This window comes from Micromys minutus (assembly GCF_963924665.1).
Source record: "Micromys minutus genome assembly, chromosome: 9".
Taxonomy (NCBI): domain Eukaryota; kingdom Metazoa; phylum Chordata; class Mammalia; order Rodentia; family Muridae; genus Micromys; species Micromys minutus.
The window spans coordinates 55,128,613-55,151,731 of NC_137978.1; the positions used below are offsets into that span (position 1 = coordinate 55,128,613).

General features: G+C 48.7%; 1 protein-coding gene across 1 annotated transcript in view; it reads right to left on the reverse strand.

The window, feature by feature from the left end:
- Nucleotides 1-23,119, reverse strand: part of FHAD1 (forkhead associated phosphopeptide binding domain 1) — a gene marked incomplete at both ends in the record, with an annotated part of 107,310 nt that overhangs the window by 62,639 nt on the left and 21,552 nt on the right. The window contains 6 exons of the mRNA XM_080920942.1: nucleotides 2,167-2,271; nucleotides 3,616-3,705; nucleotides 5,426-5,556; nucleotides 7,082-7,205; nucleotides 14,073-14,321; nucleotides 17,321-17,430. Of these exons, the coding sequence (XP_080777068.1) occupies nucleotides 2,167-2,271; nucleotides 3,616-3,705; nucleotides 5,426-5,556; nucleotides 7,082-7,205; nucleotides 14,073-14,321; nucleotides 17,321-17,430 (809 nt within the window). The remainder of the gene's footprint in view (nucleotides 1-2,166; nucleotides 2,272-3,615; nucleotides 3,706-5,425; nucleotides 5,557-7,081; nucleotides 7,206-14,072; nucleotides 14,322-17,320; nucleotides 17,431-23,119) is intronic.

Consider the following 23,119-nt stretch of genomic DNA (forward strand, 5'->3'; position numbering starts at 1 on the left):
AGTTAGAGTCCATTATGGGGGCGGAGGGAGGGGAGAGGCCAAGGCAAGAACTCAAGCAGCCAGCCACATTGTGTCCATAGTTGGAAACAGAGAGAAATGTAAGCATGCTGCTCACTGATGCTTGATATTCAGCAAGGTTTCTTGACTCTAAAAAGTTTGATTAAAAATGTGTGTGCGTGTGTGTGTGTGCGAGCGCGCGTGTGCATGAGTGCAGTTTCTTTGGAGGACAGAAATGTTGGTAATCCTGGGGCTAGAATCACACAGGTGGTTGTGAGCCACCTGATACGGATGCTAGGAATTGAACTCAGGTCCTCTGACAGCACAACAAGCTTTCTTTACCTCTGAGCCATCTCTTCAGCTTCAGATTTCTCTCTTTTCATACAGTTTGGGGACCAGCCTAAGGAATGGATCCACCCACAGAGGGCTGGTTCTTCTCAGACCGATTAATGATCAAGAACCCTTACAGTCCAATTAGACCTAAGTAGTTCCTCAACTAAGCTCTCATCACTGACTGTCCTCGGAGCTGACAATAGACAGTTAAAAACTAACTGTCACAACAATCAAACTTGACCTAAAGGAGGCATGTAGAACACTGTGTCCCCTGCAGAATGTATGTTGTGGGCACATGTAAAAGAAACGTGTACCACATGCAGACCACCAAGAAAATCCCAGTTGATACCAGGGACCTAAAACACCCAGAGTAAGAGCTCGGTACACAACATAATCAAATCAAGCTAAAACCGACAACCAAAAGGCAGCCAAGAAATCTTCATATATTTAGATATTAGAAAATAACTTTAAAGCATGCCACATGTCAGATGGGCACCGAGAAAGGCTACTGGGTTCTGAATGATAAGATAAACAGTCTAGAAACTTGTGGGGTGCAGCTAATGCCTCATTTAGAGGAAAAGGCATAGCCCAGAAGGCAGCATGGTTCTGTTGCTATGACTGTGATGGTTTTAATGAAGATATGTCAAAGTCAACTTATTTCCACTGAGACGTATTCTGAAGAATAAAATACATCGAGCCAGTGGCTCAGCACATTCCCAGATGTTTCCATTTTCATTGTCTTGGGATAGTCTTTTGATCTGGATGTATTCTTTCCTGGGAAAATTTACAGATAGGATTTAGCTTATCTCTAAGTTTTTCTGGCAACTCTCATTTTGAAATATTAATTTTATTTTAATGTGTTGCTGGTGTGTGTGTGTGTGTGTGTGTGTGTGTGTGTGTTTGTGTTTGGGTATCCATTCAATGTTGCCAATATGTGCTTGGCATTGGCAGCCTCTCAAACACTGTATCCTTGAAGAAAACTGATTCTCTTTTCCCAACAATCCTCAACTGCCAATAGCCCCTCAGCCAGGAGAGGGACCTCAGCAGTTCCTCCCACAGCCATATGGAATTTTGATGGTTTTTAAAAAAAGATTTATTCATTATATGAGTACACTGTAGCTGTCTTCAGACACACCAGAAGAGGGCATCAGATCCCATTACAGATGGCTGTGAGCCACCATGTGGTTGCTGGAAATTGAGCTCAGGACCTCTGAAAGAGCAGTCAGTGCTCTTAACCACTGAGACATCTCTCCAACCCAGGATTTTGAGTTTGTAATTATTCTCCACTTTTTTTTTTTGTTTGCTTTTTGAAGACAGAGACTCTCATTGAACCTGGAGCCCATCCAGTCTTCTAGATTGTCTGGCTAGAGGAAACCTGGGTCTGTGCATCTCCATCCACCGCAGTGCTGGAATTACAGCTAGGTGCCATCACACACGGATGTTACACGGGTTCTGGGGATCTAAACTCACATTCCCACGTCTGCACAGCCGGCACCTTCCCCATGGAGCCCTCTTCCCAGTCCTGAACTTTATTTTATTACCTTTTTGATTTTTTAAAAAGTTTAGATAGTCCTGTGTGGATACCACCTTCTGAAATGAATGTCACTTTTCCCAGGACGGGAAAGAAACACTGTAGGATCTGCAGGTTGGGGCGAGTCTCACTGAGGTAATATAGGAACCATTTTATTCTGAGCAACTTGCTCAGGGTTACCGTCTCCCACTCGTGATGCCGGCATCAGCCACACGGGGGCGCTGTGTGGCTGCAGCGGGATGCTGCACCGGGAGAGCTTGTCTCCCAAGGTCAAGGACACAAGCAAGTTTCCTAGAAGCACGCACCTTGCTCTTTTCTCGTAGCATCTTGGAGATGATGTTTTGACCCGTATAGTTCTTCTTCAGTTCCTCTCTGAGCTTTTTCACTTCTTTCTCCATGTCTTGCATTTGCTAAAAATAAAATAAAATAAAATTTAAAAAAAAAAAAAAAAAAAAAAGCAAAAGCAACCACAGAGAATTCAGGTTCACTAGGCATAGCAAGCCACCTCCTAAATGGAAGGCTCAGGTCTCTTGTATTCCGGGGGCTCATACAGGTAGGATCCCTACCAGCCAGCTAAGCTCCTGTTTCTTCTACATTTACAGGTAGAGTTTCCCCACCCTGCCAATTAATATATCCGATGTGCTTGATAAAGGAAAAGAATTAATTACTTTGAAAGATACAATCAGCATAGGGGTTTAAAGGGTTTGGGAGAATATCTCAGTGGCTGTGCAATCTTGAGGACTGGAGTTCGGATCCCCAGAACCCAAGCAAGGAAAAGCCTGGTGGGTGTGGCAACTGGCCTGTAGTCCCAGAGTCAGAAGCCAGAGACAGGGCCTCTCAACCAAACCCAGAGACAGGGCCTCTCAATCAAACCCAGAGCAACCTAAGGTTGCTAGGGACAAGAGGTACTGAAATAAAGACCATATTTTTATTGCAATTTTAAGAGGTTTATTTTTAATTGTGTGTGTGTGTGTGTGTGTGTGTGTGTGTGTACAAGCATGGGTCCTTTAAAACCAGGAGGTGGCATCAGATACCCTGAATCTGGTATCATAGGTGGTTGTGAGTCACATGTTAAGGGTGCTGGGAATCAAACTCAGGTCTTCTACAAGAGCATTAATTGTTGAGCCATCCTCCTAGCCCCTTTGCCATTATTTTTGTGGCCACATTCTCTCTGAGGCAAACAATAACCTTTCTTTCTTTCATGTTTACTCAGTGTTATAAAATCTCGTTGTTAAATACATAGGAGGGCTGGAGAGATGGCTCAGCAGTTAAGAGCACTGACTGCTCTTCCAGAGGTCCTGAGTTCAATTCCCAGCAACCACACCATCTGTAGTGAGACCTTGGCGCCCTCTTCTGGCGCACAGGCATATATGCAGACAGAACACCGTACATAATAAATAAATAAATCTTAAAAAAACAAAAACAAAAACAGGAGACTTTTGTGTTCACAACACCACCTGTGGCCACATTTAAATGTAAAAAAAATGTCCCTGGCAGGGAACCTGAGAGTGAACTATTAAAGCAGCAGGTGTGGCCTCCTGTTGCTGTCCCTGCTCAGCCCCAGGCAGGGGAAACCCACTGGGAAAACAGGCAACTAGCTCAAGAATCCTGGAGAGAGCCTCATGGCTTCCTCCAAACAGCAGAGCCAGAGCCTTGTGCTTTGGGGAGGATCGCGGGTCGCACCGAGAACGTCAGGGTCTGCGCCTGGCTCTCGGTCTTGGTCTCGCTCTCTGAGGCATGCCCGTTCCACTTACATTTCTGCATAGCTTCAGCTCTTTCTCCTGAGCCTCCCTGCGATCCTTCTGAGCCTCTTCCTTTCTTAGCTCTTCTTTCAGCACTGCACACTGAGGAGAGGAAAGGGTAGCAAAGAAAGAGGCCAAGGCTGGCAGTGTGGAGGTGTCTGGGGGAGCGCGTACCCAGGGCCCCAGCCGGCCCTGAGAGGACTTTGTGCTGTTTCCCAGTTGTACACCCACATTCCAGCAGGGGGGGACAGCTGGTGTCTGACAGACACAGATGCTTCAGGGGCTCCGGGTTCCTGCCTCCCTCGAGATCCCAGATCTAAATTCCTTTTCAGAAGCCAGCAATCCGAATCGTGAGAAAAACTTTGAAGAGCTGGGTTGAAGGAGCATGCGTGTTGCCGGTGGGAACCAGAGTAGCTCTAAGGGCCGCATTGTTTTACTTCCCAGGCTGTGGCCGACCGGCACGAAGAGGTGCGCTTTGTTTCCAATTAAGAATGTGTGCTGTTTGATTATCTGATTTTAACTGCCAACTCCACAAAACCTAGGATCGCCTGGGAATATTGTGAGAAACTATCTGTATTAGGTTGGCCTGTGTGCACATCGGTGGGGGGATTGTTGTGCTCTTTTTTTTAAATCGATGTAAGAAGACCCAGCCCATTGTGGGTGGCACCATTCCCTAGGCAAAGGGTCTTGAACAGTGTGAGAGAGGATAAGCAAGCAGGAATCTGTGGGATTATTCTCTCTTTGCACTTGACTACGGACACGATGCTTCAAGTTCCTGCCTGGATGCCCCTCAGAGATGAACTGTAGCCAAATAAATCCCTTTGGGGATTGAAGGGGTGGGGTGTCAGGATATTTTATCTCAGCAACAGAAGTGAAACTAGGGCAGAGTGCATTCTGAAGCCAGTGGCTGGATCCTGACAGTGGATCTGAAGGCTGAAGGATCTCCTCCCCCAACCCCCACCCCCACCAATCTCCTTAGTGTGATGGTTTGACTGTGAAATGTCCCCCACTGGCAGGTGTTTGAACACTTGGTCCCCAGCTGGTAGCACTGTTTCGAAAGGGTAGAGAACCTTTGGGAGGCGGAACCTTTCTAGTAGAAATGTGTTACTGGGGTTGGGCTCTGAGATTTGTCAGCCCAGTCTCACTTCCTGTCTGCTCTCTGCTTCCTGAGGGTTCTATGTGAACAGCCCAACTCAGGCCCTATGCTTGCACAGAAGGTACTTTAGCTCCCTCGCCTCCTAATATTTGTTGGAAACAGTCTCATGTAGCACAGGCTGGCCTTGAACTCTTGATCTTCCTGCCCCTGCCTCCCAAGTGCTAGGATTATAGGCTTACATGTCATATGAACAAAACAGACATGTTCGCTGAGTTAGGCTCTGTATTGTGTTGATTCTGAGCCTGTTTCCCACTGTTCTTTGAAGAACTGGAGAGATGGCTCAGTGCTTAAGAACACTGGCTGTTCTTCTAGAGGACCCAAGTTCAGTTCCCAGTGCCCACAGGGCAGCTCACAAATACCTTAGTTCCAATTTGAGGGGATCTTGCGCCCTCTTGTGGCCTCTGCAGGGGCTGCACTCATGCACAAACACATAATTCAAAAGAAAAGAAATCTTAAGAAAGAAAAGAAAAGCCATGGGAAACTTGGCTTTCTATGCTAGTCCTTCTAGGAGGACACTTCAGGACTCCCCGTATGTCCCTGGACCCCACGATGTGGAAGGAGGGCTGTGGAGTTCAAAGTCAAGGCACAAGAGAAATGAAGAGGGGCGTGTCACATGAGCAGGCCCCTCATCCTGAGCCCCGAGGAGATGGTGCCTCAGATACTCACCTTGGAGCTCAGGGCTTCCAGCTGGTACTCCTTCTCCTTGTTCTGGACCCTCAGCTGATTTACCTCCTCCTGCAGCTGCTGAACTTGCTCGTTGCGCGCCGACATGTCTTTCTGTAAAGACGTTACCATCCCTGTTCCAAACAAAGCCAGGGTAGAGACCGAAGACAGAGTGAGGATTACCGCCGCCACTGCTGTCCCAGTCAGCCACTGGGGAGACCTCTGACACTGAGGAACATGCTGGGTTCAAGGACCCCAGGGGCTGGAATGGGGCTGGGACCATGTTGTGTGGCTGTTTCTTTTTTCTTTTCTTTTAAGATTTATTCAATTATGTATACAAGTACACTGTAGCTGTCTTCAGACACACCAGAAGAGGGCATCAGATCCCATTACAGATGGTTGTGAGCCACCATGTGGTTGCTGGGATTTGAACTCAGGACCTCTGGAAGAGCAGTCAGTGCTCTTAACCACTGAGCCATCTCTCCAGTCCTGTGAGGCTGTTTCTTGCACACAGAAACTCTTTCTGGGGAGGAGAGATGTTGCCAGGCTCAGGATCGATATCTGGCTTTTCTTCAGTCTCTTCCCACCATGGCGGTGGTGTTCGCTTTTGAGGTAGGGTTTTTCACAGAGCCCAGAGCTCGTCAGTAATCCATGCTGGCCGGTCAGTGAGCTCCAGGAATCCTCCGGCTCCTGCTTCTCCAGTGCTGGGAATTATTAGTGTGCACGAGTGGGCTGACCCGTTCCGTGAAGTCTGGGGCTCACACTTGTGTCCTCTTGCTTGCATGGTAAGTACCTTATGACTGAGCTGCTTCCCTAGACCCCTGCTTCAGATTTCTCGACATCCTTCCCTTCTCCCAATGCCTCTGTCCTCTTCTGGCCTCTCTAGACACATTTTTCTCAGCTTCAAATATCTCAAATGGCTTCCCTGAACACTTAGGAGATCATCTCCTGTGAGATCTGGCCCTGTCTTCTGACATCCCCCCCCCCCATTTTTTCCTGACATATACTTACCTTCAATAGAGCTACCTGATTCCTTCCCCAGGACCTTTGCACATGCGCCTACTGCCAGAAGAACACTGTTCCTATGGGGCGCCTCCTGTTTGCACATGTGATATCCCTCTCTGCACTCCTGAATCCCTTCACTACCATGTTGTCCCATTTTTCACGCATTGCTCTGTCACTCAGACACACTTGCCTACTTATCTGTCTGCCCGTCATATAGATGGATCCAGGTTAAGTAACCTCTGGCTCATGAGTTAACTGTCCCCCTCCCACAATCTTCAACATTGAACTGCCTCAGTTGATCAGTTAGCACAATGTTTCCCTCAGGGCCAAGAACGCTTCAGAGAAATGGTTCTTAGGACCATAGGTCACTCAGCATTCTTTTCCTCACTGGTGAGATGGGTGTGCTAGCTAAGAGCTGGCGTCCATTATGGAGGTAGTCACTGACTATGGAGGTAGTGCCTGTGCTAAAGGTGGCTGGTGAGCACACTTCTGGGGAAGATCACCAGTGAACGATGGAATGGCCCCAGGATTGCTGAGAACTCTGAGGTCCAAGCTCAGGGAGCAAAGTGTGGTAATCGATTGGTAATGTCTGCTCGGGCCACAGGAGTGGGTGCTGAGGTAGTGTTTCCTAAGCCTGACTCCGCAAGCGCTCACCTGATGTGATGGCATGGTCTCTCTTCAAGTTCTTGCCCTCGTTTTTCAGGGATTCAATTTCCGTGTTGCGCTCCACCAGGGTCTGACTCAGCACCTGGTTATAGCCTTTTTGAAGAGCGTTTATCTGTGGGAGGAGGCAGCACATAGTCAGACGGCAACAGCCCAGCTCCAAGACACATGGGTATTTCCCAAGTCTGTGCAGAGATTTTGATCTGTCACATGATCCTGTCTTGCTGATGACAAAGGTACAGAGGCCCAGCTGTCCCAGGGATACCTGTCCCCTTAATGTGAATTCTCATGTTATTGGAACTCACAGCCAGAAACAGACCAGCCCTGGGGTTTCCCATCAGACACTGCTGGCTAGGTATCAAGCAGACTTCAAGAGAGTGACACAGGTTGGAACGTCTTCCCTGGATGACAATGAACATTTTTCACAGGACCCTCTAGAAGACGTGCTCAGTCTGCAGCCCATGAAATGTCTGTGCCCCACATTAGCTATGGATGTGACCCAACTCCTTTCATCCTATAGGTCCCAGGGATTGAACTCAGGTAGTTAAGGTTTGGAGGCAAGTACCTTTGCTGGCCCATGACAATAACAACATCATCACCACCATCTTCACCACCACCATCATCACCATCATCATCACCATCATCATCATCTTGTGTGTGTGTTTTTTTTATAGTGTAGTTCTTACACATGAATTTTGTCAGTGACAGTGTTGAGTTGCAATGCCAAAAAGCTGGACACACCGCCCAGTGGCCCCAGACAACATCCCCAGACCTGGCTTCTCCTGTAGAGCCTCACAGCACTCTGAAGGATGTCCCCCATACAGTTCCCACTTTGCAAGTGAGGAAACCAAGAACAGGGAAGCTGAGCTTGCCTGCTTAGGCCCTTGGGGCCGGCCTGTGGGGGAGCTCCATTGGAGCCCCACCTTCAGGTGTCTGGCTTCCCATCACAAGGCCGAGGAAGCTAATGTTAGAAGGTAGAGTCTGGGGACTGGAGAGACGGGTCAGTGCCTACTTTGCAAGTGTTAGGACCTGAGTTCGGATCCCCAGCACCGTGTGTTACGCAGTCTGGTAGAATGGCATACACCTATAACCACAGCCTGGGGGAAGTCTAGCTGGGCCACGACCTTCAGGATTATTAAGAGATCCTGTCAAAAAAGAAAATCGGAGAACGACGGAGAAAAGGCACCTGAGATGGGTGTGGCGGTGGATCGATGACTTCAAGGCCACCCTGTCTATAAAAGAAGATCCAGGATAGCCAGAGCTACACAGAGAAATCCTGTCTTGAGAAACCAAACTGAGGTTGGAGGGGTTCAACCTCTGGCCTTTATGGGTACACACCTGTGTGCACACACAGACATGTGCACACCCCCATAACACCCCCATATTAACACTCCCACATTAACATCACAGAGAGAGAAATAGGAGAGAGAGAGAGAGAGAGAGAGAGAGAGAGAGAGAGAGAGAGGGGGAGGGAGGGAGGGAGGGAGGGAGGGAGAGGAGAGCTTCAGAGTGAGCGTGTTGGAATTTATACGGTGTAGCCTGTACTTGGGGGAGAATGTCTGCCACATCTGGTCTCTGCCGTGTCCACGTTATGCAGGCATAAGAAAGACCTGGGTCCCATCTTCGGGCTTTCTTTATTCTCTCTGTAGCTCTGGCTGGCTTAGAACTCATTAAGTAGTCTGGACTGGCATCAAACTCACAGAGATCCACTTGCCTCTGCCTCTGCCTCTCCCAAGTACTGGAAGTAAAGGTGTTGCTACTGTGTCACGCCTGGTCTGGTGAGCGTGGTCATGCCAGTCCTGTCTTTGCAGCGCTGCAGAGAGATTTTATAAGCTAACAGACGTAGGAGCGCCCAGACAATGCCTACTGCACCACATCAAGATATTAGCTACGGCGATGTGATTATCCTGCTTTAGCTTCTGGCTGCAGCGGGGAAGGAAGACAGACCGCAATTCTTTTGTGTGTGCCCATGAATTTTGTCTAGACAAACTCAACTCCCGGGTGACTGCTGACTGTCACACCCCGTCACAGGCCTGGCATAAAAAAGACAAAGGGTAGGTCCTGCCCCTCCCAGATAATTCAGACACACACAGAGACACATGCACAGACACACATACACAGAGACACACCTACACATACAGACACGATCACATATACAGAGAGACAGAGACACAGACACACACATAGAGACAGACATACACAGAGACACAATCACATACACAGAGATAGACAGCCACACAGAGACACACAGACACAAATAGACACACACAGAGACAGACAGACACACACAGAGACACAGACACACACACAGAGAGACAGACACACACAAACTGATAGACACACACGGACATACAGAGACACAGATACAGACACACCTGCTTGCACGCATGTATGAACACAACGCACACATACACTCCACACCACTAGATGGCGCCCACAGGCCTGTGTTGGGCTTCCTGATGATCCTGATTAGAAATCTTTGGTAGAATCAACAGAAGAATTTTATTCAGCCAAAAAGAAAAGCCTGATCTCAGAAAGACAAACAGAATTTGTTGTCTCTCATGTGTGGACTGTAGCTTTTAACACACACACACACACACACACACACACACACACACACACACACACACAATCTATATGTGGGTGGAGGAAGGGGCCACGGAGAGGGAAGGAAAGGACCACATAATTAAAGCTCAGTGAATGTTAACTGCACTTCATTTACACCCCAAAGTCATGATTGGTTAGATTAGACCAATCACGAGAAGCCCCGCCTTCCTCACCAGGCTGTGCAAACTCACTTCCTCGGACCGTCTGTACTGTTTCTTTATGTTTTGTTTTTAGATTTTTAAAATTTTTTTTACATTTTTAACGATTTCCAGCATGTTTGGGTTTTATTTTCGTCTTAATGCTTTTTACTTGTTGTTAATTCTTATTATGTACATTTAGATTCCTTTTGATGGCTCTTATTATGTAAATGGAAATCTTCTAATAAAACTTTTAAATGATAATAAAAAAACACCTAGGGAGGGTAAATGCCAGTGTGTGTGTCTGTGTGTGTGTATGGGTGTGCATGAATGTGTGTGTATGGGTGTGCATGTGTGCACGAGTGTGTGTGAGTTATATGTCTATGTGAGTGTATATGTGTATGAGTATGTTTGTGTGTGCATGTGTGCGTGAATGTGTATGAGTGTATATGTATGTGTTAGTATGTGTGTATGTGTGTGCATGAGTGTGTGTGAGTGTGTGTTTGTGTGCATGAGTGTGAGTGTATATGTATGTGTAAGTGTGTGTGTGCGCATGAGCGTGTGTGTGTGAGTGTATCTGTGTGTGTGAGTGTGTGTTTATGTGTGTGCATATGTGCATGTGAGTGTGTGTGCATGTGTGCATGAGCATGTGTGTACATGTGTGCATAAGTATGTGAGTGCATATGTGTGTGAGTGTGTTTGTGTGAGCATGTGTGTACATGTGTGCATGAGTGTGTGTGTGTGTGTAAGTGTATGTGTATTAGTGTGTATGTGTGTGTGTGTGAGCATGAGTGTACATGTGTACATGAGTGTGTGTATGTATGTTTTAAGGGGGGAATAGGCTGTGCCCCTCACCACCGTTGGAGCCACACATCTGAACGTGCGGATGAAGAAAGCTTATCTTTTTCTGCTGACTGAACTAAAATAAATATTTCTAGGGGCTGCAGAGAGGGCTCAGTGGTTGAGTGCTTGCTGCTCAAGCATGAGGACCTGAGTTCGAATCCTAGCACCCACATAACACACAAACACTATTGTCAGCACACAAGCCTGTAGGCCCAGCCCCATGGGGGACAGAGACAGCGAGGTCTTCGGGCTTGCTGGCCGCCAGCCTAGCTTCAGGCTCACTGAGAGACCCTGTCTCGGGGGAAAATACTGAGAACGGCAGGTGTGCAGCGCCCACTCACATGTGCAGGCACACACTACACGCATTATAAAAAGTACAAATAAACATTTCATATCTCTAGCCTAAATCGTTCTTAGGCAGGACATCAAAGGCGTTCTCTAAAGACGAGCTGGGGTGGGGTGGGGGTGGGGCAGAGGCATGGGAAGGGAAGCCACGAGGTGCCCTAAGGTTTCCAACTGCAAATGCGTTTCAGCCTTCTTCGCAGCCTTCATTTCCCTAAATAAATATCCAGATTGTCTGTCATTGGCACAAACCCCAGGATGTTTATTGCCTGGTTAGGCTGCGTAATAAAACGTGTATTGGATCATAAGGAAGTTAACAGTGCCGGGAAGAATGATTGCCTAGGGGTAGTAACCGCCCTACTAATTAGCTCAGCCGCCCGAGGTGAGCACGCTCTTGTGGCGTGGTGGCAGATGGAGGAGCCTTGAGAGCAAATCGGTAGGTACACGCTTTCCGGGGACCCTTGATAACACGTGAAGTAATCAATCAACCTGCGTGCAGATTGTTCTCCGGCCCAAGGGTTCTGCTGGCAATAAAATGCTTTAGAGACTAAAACAAGAGCTGTCTGGATGTAAATCTACCTCATCTTTGAGTCCAGACATGCTCTGACAAAGTACCAGACAATGATGGCTTCGGGAGGAGAGGGCTTTTTGTTCCTTCACACTTTGAGGGCACAATCCATCCTGGAAGCAGGAGGTCTAGTGAGGCAGCTGGTGATGTCACATCTGCCATTAGGACGCCGAGAGCAATGCACGCTGGCTGGCGCTTAGCTCCCTTTTGCCTTTTCGTTCAGTCCAGAACACCAGCCTAGGGGATGGTGCTGCCCACAGTGAGGCCGGGTCTCTGTCTAGATAGCGCCTTACAGGCATGTCCTTTGTCCCTTGAACTTCACATGTGTGCTGTAGCTAGTGTGCACTTGAGCATGCACGTACACACTCCCCCTCCCCCGACACACAGAGGCATATACAAATAAAAACTGAAACAGAACACCCCTTTCCATTATAACTGAATGTATAAGGAAAGGAGCATGGTTGCTTCTAAATTGTTCCAAAGTGAAAAAAAAAATCATATCCAGATGCTACTAGTTACTTGAACCGATACTCATGTTGTGACCTGCTTCCATGGAGTCAAAGATAGGTGAGCATCTGTCCTAGTTTGGTCTCTGCCCTTTCCTTTCCCCTTCTCTCTTTGACACGGGGTTTCTCTGTGTAGTTTTGGAACTTGCTAACTTTGAACTCAGAGATCTGCCTGCTTCTGCCTCCCAAGAGCTAGTGTTAACAGTGTGTGGCGTCACCACCCAGCCCTAGTTTGATTTCTTTTGCTGTAATAAACACTGTGACCTAAAGCAACCAGAGAAAAAAGGGTTTGTTTCATTTTACAGCTGATAGTCCATCATGAAGTCAGGGCAGAAACTCCAGGCAGGAACCTGGAGGCAGGAGCTGATGCAGAGGCCATGGAGGGATGTTACTTACTGGCTTGCTCACCATGGCTTGCTCAGCCTGCTTTCTTATAGAACCCAGAATCATCAGCCCAGGGATGGCACCACCCACAGTGAACTGGGACCTCTCACATCAACCATTAGTAGTGTATGTACAAAACCAACGTGGCCACTCATTATTACTTTGAAATTATATATATGCAGGTATACGTGCACAAGTGTGGGCTCATGTGTGTGAGTATGCACGCGATGTGGGGGTCAGAGGTCAGCCTTTGCACCTTAGCTGAGGAGCCCTAAGGCCTCTACCCGACCGGTGCTGGCATTACAAGTATGCACCTCCATGTCTTGCCTGGTTTAAATATTCTTCCTTTAAAAATGTTTTGGAGAATTTCTGTTCATATCATTCCTGCCTCTCCCTTCCCCTTTCACTCCTCTCACGCCTCACTCCCTCTCAAATTTATGAATTCATTTTACACAATACACACATGTATTATATACTATTAGTTATTGCCACATAGACAAACATACATTATGTGATATATACTATAAATATAAATAGTATTCTGTATACTATTATCGTCAGATAGATGCACACACATACACACATACACACCCTCATACACACACATACAAACACATACACATACACACTTGTGCACACACATACACACATACACACATACACACCCGCATACACACACATACAAACACATACACACTTGTGCACACACACACACACACACACACACACACACACATCCTGATGACTCCATTTAGTTTTGCTCATAGGCACATGTTTGAGGCTGACCCCTTGGGATTAGATAAGCTATCAGGGACTTCATCTCTGGACAACACTGACTCTTCTGTCCACAGCAGCCACTAATTGCCTGCAGCTCTTCACCCAGGGGTGGGTCCTTGGGAGTTCCCGCCCACTTCGCATGCCTCGCTTTTTTGTGCTGACCGAGCTCAGGTCCTTGCACTCACGAAGCAAGTACTTTAACAGCTGAGCCGGCTCCCTGGCCCAACTGCTATTTTTATAAAACAGAGGAATTTGGATGTAGTTTCCAGACAACGGAATCTGCCTGGTAAAGGAGCTCTTCCAAGTGGGGGAGAATACATTTGATGACACTGCCCAGGGGACTGGCTGTCACCTTCGGGGCTTGAGGAGGTGTCCAGAGTTGGAGGAGCCAGGTGGGGGTGGGGCTCCTCACTCCTGGGATAACTGTCCCTGGCCGGGGCAGCATGGGGCTGCGACAGGCAGTCATTTAAGGCAAGGAAGCCAGGCTTTGGGGTTAGAAATGAGAAGCTGGGAGAGAGTGTGGGAGCAGAGAGGCAGGGCAGATCTGAGGCACCCCACCACCTCCGGGAGCTGTGTAAGATCCAGGTAGCTCCTGGGCATCTCTGGGACTACCAAGGTTTCCCTGTGGGATGTCTCAGATGATTGAGACAGATCTACATTCACCAAGGCCCAAGGCCTGACTGGGAAACTGGGCCCCTGACGGCCTTCTCTCTGGATGCTCTGAGATGCCCCAGATGTCCCCTTCCAGCTCCCCCAGTCTGTGGCCCAGGCTGTGGTGTGTCCGCGCTTTGATGGCTTTGTCCCAGACGGAGTCCTACCTGGCTTTTCATGTGTTCAATTTCCTTCTGCCTGAGATCGTCCCTGTCATCCAGGCCCTGGAACCTGGGGTCACACTTGTTGCTCTGTCTGGCCGCGGCGGTGGCGGCTGCGGTCGTCTCGGACAACCTTTGACTCAGGTCTGCCACCTCAGACCGCAGGTTCATGATCATCGCGTCTTTATATTTGGACTCAATTTCAAAGTCGGAGAGCCGGTTAATCTCTCTCCCCAGTAGCAGGATGATCTCGTCCTGTGTGGGGGACAAGAGGGAGGCTTGGCAGCAGTGGGCATGGGTGGCAAGCTGGGCCTGTTCCTACAGTCTTGGTGAGGTGGGGACGGGGAATCACTCTGGGAAAGGCAGGTGGTGGGGAGAGGGCAGGAGGAAGGGTAAGGAGACATTTGCCGACTGTCTCTCTTGGAAGGCCCTGGAGACACCAGAGTTGGGTTAAAACCACATATCTGTACCTAGATGCTTATAATGCAGCCTCTCAGCTACAGAAACTTTTTAACACAGGAAAAAAAAAACACTTTCACGTGGTAAACCACAACCCCCCGCCCCCCAGAAATGTCAGCAGACACTGTGCATTTTCTTATGAGGCCCATGTCCAGGTAATTAGAATGGGATCCAATCCCAATGTATGTATTCTGACTCCCACAAGGGCGTTATTAATTTAATAGTTTTCATGTCTTCTGAAGGGGTCATTTCTCTCTTCCTTCTCTTCTGGAATTCTCCGTTTCCTCTTGGCAGTCCCGATGAAGATGTACACAGGGACCCAAGTCAGGAAACAGAACACTGAATGCACGATGAATTCAGTGAACACACAGGCAGGTTTGGGGGAACTGTGGGCGGAGTTTCCCGCGGGGTGGGGCCAATGTGGGCGGAGTTTCCCACAGGGTGGGGCCAACGCAACTCCTCACTAGGAAAACAAAGTAGCCAGAGAAATTTCTGTTTCTCCAAAGCCAGAAAAAGGTACCCTGAACCTCTCAGGATGATGGAAAGACTGGGAAAACAGAATTCTAGCCGTGTGCCTGGGGAACAGATGGCGTCACAGGCATGAGGAAGCTGGCGTTGCCAAGAGTCTTTCTCTGGGTCCTTGTCAATGTTTCTGTTGCAGCTCTTCCAGCAGACTCTGTTTCTGTTGTTCTGTGTCTTCCGCTTGTCCCCCTGCCTCATCCAAACTGAGCCACTCAGGGCCTCCACACACAACCAAGAATTGGGTATCTTTTGTGCCACAAGGATTTACTGGGCACCTACTGTGTGCTGGCCGCTGCGTTGGATATAAACAGGTCTGGTGTCCTGGAATGGCTTCTGTCTTTCTGGTACTGTCTCTGGTCTCTATGCCCTCCTTAAGGGAGCATCATCGCTCCTTCTGTGTGGGTTTGGTTAGGGGTGGCTGTCAATCATGTAACTCACTTCCTGTCCTTCCTGCTCCTGTCCCCGTGATTCAGGCTGGTCAACTAGTTTTCTCAGCACTCCTGAGTGTGGATTTGGGGTGGGGGTGGGGGAGTCCCACTTCTCTCTGGATCATGGACTTTAAGTCTAGAGTTTGATCCTAACCATCCTGTCCGGCACAGGGAGCTAGCCTGCCGGGGAATGTCGAGCTGTAAGAAAGATAAGGAGTAGAACAGGCAACGGGGACATTCTAATGACACCCTGAAGATGCAGCCATGCCTGAAGTCTACCAGCCTTTCACCCGTCCAATAAGATTTTCTAGTGGACATTTCCCACCCTGCTTGGTGACTGTTACTTGTCCTTGACGGTATCTTGGGAAATCAGGGCATCAAAGGCCCAAAGAAGCACACACGATTCAGTTTTCATTTGATTCCCACCTTAGTGGGGGTTACGACGGTGGCGGATCGAATGTGACAAATGCGTTGTGGCTTTTGTCACTGAGTGGTATCGATTTCTACTGTCCACCAGGTCTCCACCAGCCTGTGGCTCCAGTGCATGGAGGGAGGCTAGCACAGGTGGTGATAGTGAGCTCTGAGCAAACTGTCAAGACAACTGTAGTATCTGCCCTGGGGACCTGGAGGCCGCTCTTCCGGGGACAGACTGCGTGCAGAGGGCTTGCCATTTCCCCCATCTGGCTGAGGTCCCAGACCTACGGCTGCTACCACCTGAGAGCGTCAGCCCCCAGCACTCTGAGTGGACTGAAGCTGCGTGTAAGCTGAGAGGCGCCCGCTGAGGAATGCCGTGCAAGTCAGGTCATGGGAGACACGGGAACGGTGGGTGGCTATTGTAGTCGCTAGAGTTTGGGGTAGCTTGCTGCCCGGTGACAGACAGGTAGCTTCTCACTGTACCACAACACCTCACAGTCTGTCCCAGGACGCCAAACCTCACAACTGCCTCCTGGCCCTAGCTACAGCACTCTAAGACAGTGACTGAGTGTCCCCGACTTCTTGCTCAGGCCTCAATCTGTACAGAAAGTGAGGCATCGTTGGGCTGAAGTTTGGCTCTCATGTAGCCCAGGCTGGCCCGGAGCTTATTCTATAGCTCAAGAGGATCTTGAGCCTCTCTTGCCTCCACCTCGAAGTGCTGAGATCACAGGGTTGTGTCCCCTGCCTGGTTTATGCAGTGTTGGGGACCAAAGCCAGGGCCTTGTGTGTGTGTGTGTGTGTGTGTGTGTGTGTGTGTGTGTGGCGGGCGAGCTCGCTACCATCCAAGCCACACCTGCCCGCTCACGGTTCCCTTTCTGTTTTCAAGCTGTGGCCAGGTGGGGGATGGTCAGTGTCTGAGCTGCTCTGTGCTGACTTCCTTTAGGGTTCAGCCTCTGACTTCTCTGCCCCACATCTCTGACAGCATCACCTTGGCTCTCCTATCTCTTACCTCAGTGTCCCCTTCTGCCCGCAGCTGGCATGTATTTTCCCCACTGCTGTGTCATCACTTGGGGCTGACCAGGTGTGTGAGAGAGGTGCCGGACGGACCTGGGTTCGGATCCCATTCTACCTTTTACACTGTGCATACTTGGGCACGGCAGCTAACATCTCTGGGCTGAAGATTCCTCGTCAGCAAAGTGGAAGCAGCGGACCCTGTTCTGAAGCCTTTAGGGGTGAAATGGGCCGATGAATGTTAAGTTAGGGGCTCAGCCTGGCTCACAGTAAGTGCGCGACAAACTGTCGGAAGACTGATGCTACCTAGAACACAGTTGTCTATTAACCAGTGGCCCTTGGACATAGGACTCAGAGACGAGGTGACAACTTCCCCATGACTGCTATTGCTCCATGGGCTCCCAAGGTCCCCTCCCTCACCTTGTCTTGCTGGCCTAGGTCCTGGTCCATGAAGATCTCGGTGGGATGCGTCGCCCTGGAGAGTCCTTCCATCATACATTGCTCTGGCATCTCCACGGCACTGGCCCACACTGCGTGACAGCCACAGAAAATGTGAGCTCTCGGCTTGGAAGGGCCCTGCACCCTGAGCTACTCACAGCTCTTCCTCGAAGGTCCTATTACATTTTGCTTTTGAGAGGGGCTTTGTTGTATAGCCTGAGCTGCCTGAAGCTCGCCATGTAGAACAGGGTGGCTTCAAATTCTCTGTGGTCTTCCTACCTCAGCCTTTTGAGTGCCATTACACATAATAATACAACACACATAAGCCATTACACCTTGCTCTGTGTTTTATAGTTTCTCTGACATCGTTACAATCACCACCACCATCATCACCACCATCACCATCACCACCAACATCACCACCAACATCACCACCATCATCATCACCATCACCACTACCACCAACATCATCATCATCACCACCACCACCATCACTACCACCATCACCATCACCACCACCATCAACATCATCTAAATAGAGTCTCATTAAGTAGCTCTGGCTGGCCTAGAATTCTCTATGAAGACCACAACTCACAGAGATCTATCCGTCTCCGCCACCATGGCCAGCCCTTATTATATTTTTTTAACCTGTGTTTGTATGTATGCCTGTGTGTTCTTGTGTACGTGTTTGTGAGAAGGTGCATGCCGAGGCCAGGGGCTGACATCACACGTCTTCTTCGCTCCCTGTCCATCTTACTGTTTTTCAGGGTCTCACGGAACACGGAGCCTACTGCTTTGGGTATACTGGCTGCCAGCAAGTTCCAGCATCCTCGGCTCTGCCTCCCCTTTGCTGTGATTACAGACCCACACTACCCTGCTTTCCACGGGTTCTGGGGACCTGAACTCAGGTCTTCACACCTTGGCAGCAGCCATTTTATCCCCCGGGTCTTGTTCCCAGATGTTTCTCTGACTTAAAAAGTTCAGAGCCACGTGTCTGCTGACAGGCAACGACATCGCTGAGGAAGGACTGGCCAGGAGAGCAGCCAGCTCACCTCTCTTCTCCATTGCTCTGTGGCCAGCCAATCACCGATGCGCCTTCCTCTGCCGCATCAGGATCTGATGACCATGAGAGGGACAGTAAGCCTCTCTCTGCCTTGGTTTCCACATAAATATTTCAGTGATGCTAACAGTATCTATCGCAGAGAGCTATTATGAGATTAAATAGCTAAGATCTGGCTCTGATATGCACCATGTAGCCCAGGCTGGCCCTGAACACACACCAATTCTCCTGCCTCAGCTCCATGAATGCTGGGATCATAGACACAAGCCATAGAATGCTTGAAAATTATATGGTTTTATTGTTTTTGGCTATAAGTAGGTGCGAACGTGTGTGTGTGTGTGTGTGTGTGTGTGTGTGTGTAGGTGTATTTGAGTACAGGTGGCTGAGGAGGCCTGAGATATTGTGTCCCCTGGAGCTGGAGTTACAGATGATTGTGATCCACCTGATGTGGGTGCTGGGAACTGAACTTCAGTCCTCTGCAAGAACATCCGGTGCTCTTGTCTCCTGAGAAATGGCTCAGCAAGAAGCACTGGCTGCTCTTCCAGAGGTCCTGAGTTCAATTCTCAGCAACCACATGGTGGCTCACAACCTTCCCCAAGTTCAGTTCCAGGAGATCTGACGCCTAACCTTCTTCCGGTTCCTAACCTTTTTCCGGTTCTTTCTGCGGCCACAGCACTCATGTGCCGCACAGGGACACGTGCGGGCAAGACATCCTTGCACATCAAGTCAAATAAGCAAATCTCTAAAACGTTTTGAGCCTTGCGGGGTGGCACACGTCTCTAACCCCAGCAGCCAGAAGGCAGAGGCAGGAAGATTTCTGAGAGTCTGAAGCCAGTCGGTTCTACATAGTCTCAGATGGCCAGGGCTATGTACTGAGACTCTGTCACCAAAGCAAACAAACCAACACACTGTTAAAAATAAAGTTTTCCTGGAACATGGCCCCAATCATTCAGTTGAGATTCATCTATAGCTGCTGCTTTTTGCTCCACAAGGACAGAGGTCTGTAATCCAGCTCCCCAGGGGGCTGGAACACGCAAAGGAAAAATGAATTTTCTTCAGCGGAGTCTCCGTGGGTATACGAACCACACCTAAGGGCAGGCCCATGCCCAGCACTAGACAGCCGGTACAGTGGGGTTTGGAGGATTTGTTTTGTCTTACGGTGTTTTGTCTGGGCATTTTTTTCTTTTTCTTTTTAACCTTTTAGATCTTTTGGTTAGATATTATAGTTTCTAATTTTGTCCTCATAGCCTCTCTCTCTCTCTCTCTCTCTCTCTCTCTCTCTCTCTCTCTCTGTGCATGCTCACACTTGTATTGCTCACATTCTGCATTTACGAGTTTTTTGTGATTTTTCTTTGACTTCCCCCCTTGTTTGTTTGTTTTGTCCTAATATAGCTTCTTTTTATTTCATCTTACTCTTAATTATTATTGTTACTTTAGATGCTTGTTTGTATTCTGATGACAGAGAGAAGAGGTGTGCATCTGGGTGGGTGGGAAAGAAGGAAGGAGCAGGGAGAAGTTGCGGGAGGGGAAATCATAAGCAGAATATGCTGTATGAAAAAATGTGCTTTCAATAAAATAACAGACAGACAGACATTCACACACACACACACACACACACACACACACACAACACACACGCACAGACAAAGACAGACATAGACTGGAAGTTCAAGATCAGCCTAATGGGTTACATAGCAAATTCAAAGCCAGTCTGGGTAACTTAGTGAGACCTTGTCTCAAAAATTGAAGGAAGTAAAACTGGACTGTGGCCGTGGCTCGGGGACAGAGCACTTGACCAGGAGACCCAAGGCCCTGGGTCTGATTCCTGGCATCTCAATGGCCTCTGCACAACTGTACCAGAAGAGCACCCAATGGCTGTGCCTCCCAGTCAAGACAGGCTGTCCTTCTGGATGCATAAGCCATCTTTTTTTCCCCGAGTTTCTCTGGTCATTTGAAAACAGTCACAGAGAAGTCACATGGGGGAGGAGTCTCGCCCCCCCACCACGTGACAGTGTCATGTTGGAGGCAGACTCACCAGCCCTAGGGAAGCCTTCAGGGGGCCTCAGTCCTGGCCAGCTCCGTAACTTCTGTCTCATGACTCTCCTGGGCCACAGCATAGGGTTGAGTTACCCCAAATCTCTGGCTACTGACACCACAACACAGAAGGTCTTTATTTGTGTGTGTGTGTGTGTGTGTGTGTGTGTGTGTGTGTGTGTGTGTGTGTGTGTATGTGTGGCACTGTTGGGCTTGGGGATAATTTGTTACACAATAATTAATAACTGATACCCACTGTATCTGTAAACTCTACACTAAAAGACAACATGTATTAAACTTTAGTTTATGGTATCCATGTAGATATGTACAAATTGCTTTGAAATGCATAAAATAACAAGTTGGTACCATTAATGACGTATGAAACAAATAGATTTGAAATAAATAATAAGGGGCTGGAGAGATGGCTCAACGGTTAAGAGCCCTGGCTGCTCTTCCAGACTGAGCTCAATTCCCAGCACCCACATGGTGGCTCACAACAGTCTGTAACTTCAGTTCCAGGGGCCTCTGACACCCTCTTCTGGCCTCCATGGGTACTGCATGCTTGTGGTGCACAGACTTACAGGCAGGCAACATACCCAAACATATAAAATAAACTAATATAAAATAAAATGGCTTAACAGAATATTACAGATAGAATTGGGTGGAGGCTCTTGGCAAAATCATTTTTGTTGAGCAGGCACTTAAGCTGCGATCCCCCAGCCTCAGCCTTCCGAGTGGAACCCACTGTATGTTTGGAAATGTTTGAGTCCAAATGTTGGTGGGACGACAGCTGCTTCCAGAGCTCAGGGGTCTGTCTCGTTTGGTGATGGTGGTGTGGTCCCAGAGGTCCGCTCCCCTCCTCCCCCATCCCAACAGTTCATGGAGGTAAGCATAATTTTGGTGCTGGAGGTAACTAGGTTGAAGTTCATGAGAGGCCATGGGAGGAAGTGGAAAGTGCCAAGAGACCAGGGACCCAGGGTCTGCGGAGCTGAGGCATGGAAGACTAAGAAGGAAACCTTGATCACACCAGCATGGAGGAAGCTGGGGACTGTGTCCAAGGCCTGAGTTGACATCTGCTCTGCTGCTAGGGTCACTGTGTCCAGAAGGACAAGAATGGACAGAGTGTTCTATCCTCAAATATGCCGAGACTTTCGAGGATGGTTTGGGATAGAAGTTGGACACCACCCCAAAGGCTCTGTGTTCCCCACACTACAAAGCTGTGAGTGGGTGGTCACGTGATACTGAATGTTCAATCAGACTGGAGTGGATGGATCTACCCTCCGGGGAAAGAACTTTCTCTGGTAAGCCTTATGCGCTTCTCCCAGTCATTCTCACAACTTCTCAGGGGCTTTGGGGGGGCAAATGGGCTTTCAGTTGCCAACATGTCTGCTCATGCAAAGAGAATCATGTAGATCCTGCTGAACATTGTATGTCCGTGAACACGCATGCACACAGGCACACAGGAACGCACGCACGCACACACGCATGCACCCTGCACAGGGAACTGCGGTGTGGACTGGGGCTCTGCTGCAGAGTCTCAGAGACAAAGCCAGAAGCTCAAAGGAGGAATCCAGATGTTAGAATTGCACAGCTGGATCTTTCCTCGTTTTGTTTATCCTTAACTTTTTCCCTCTTCCCTTTCTTTCTTTTTTATTTCTTGAGACAGGGTTTCACTGTGTATCCCTGGTACGCACTAAATACCCCAGCCTGGCCTCGAACCCACAGAGAGCTGTAGGTTGATGTCAAGGTGATGCATGATTGGACAGTAGAGAGTGGGGCAGGGACAAAGTTGGTAAGGCAGAAGGGAAGGGGGAAAGTGGGATGATTCAAGATGGAGGCAGCAAAGGAAGATGGTTCAGATCAAGGTGAACTAGCTTGGTTTTATCTTGTGTAGGTGGTCAGTTTATATCTTCATTAATTGGCAGTGAATTTATTGTTTGGATGTATTGTGGACTGAGAATTTAACATATACACCCATTTGATAAGTTATTGATTGTTGAGTCATGATTTTACCGGGCTGTGGAGGGAAGTGTGTGAAATCAATGGCTGAGAGGCAGCTGGAGCTTATGAGGTGAGGGCATGTGGGGCTGGTGGAACGAGATGTGTGGGTACCAGGCTTGGTAACTAACCGTCTAAGGAACTGTGCTTGGCTCCACATGGGAGAGGCTCCTGGTATGATAGTTCCTGCGGCGTGAGACTGCAGGACTGGTAGCAACAGAGCCCTTTTAAAAATATTTACTGCAACAGAGGACCATTTGCCTCTGCCTCCTGAGTGCTGGGATTAAAGATGTGCACCATCATGTCCAGCCCTATCACATCTGGTCTTATGCGAACCCAGGTCTTCATGCATACTAGGCAACATCCCCTGTTCTCTCTATTTAAGTAATTTTTAAATGTTTTGTTTATTTTTTTTAACTCCGTGTGCATGTGTGTGTGCCTACACGGAATATGTGCTTACACCCCGTAGCATTTCTGAGGAGGTCAGAGGACGACTTGCAGGAGTTAGTTCTTTCCTTCTACCTTATGGGTTCTGGGAATCAAACTCATGTTGTCAGACTTGGCGACAGACCCCTTTCCCTACTCAGCCCTTTTGCCTGCCCACCATTATGCTTTTAACAAGTAGTTACCGTCCGTACTTGGAGTCAGAGAAAAGTGAAAAACCAAGGCCAACCTATCTTCCTGGCTTT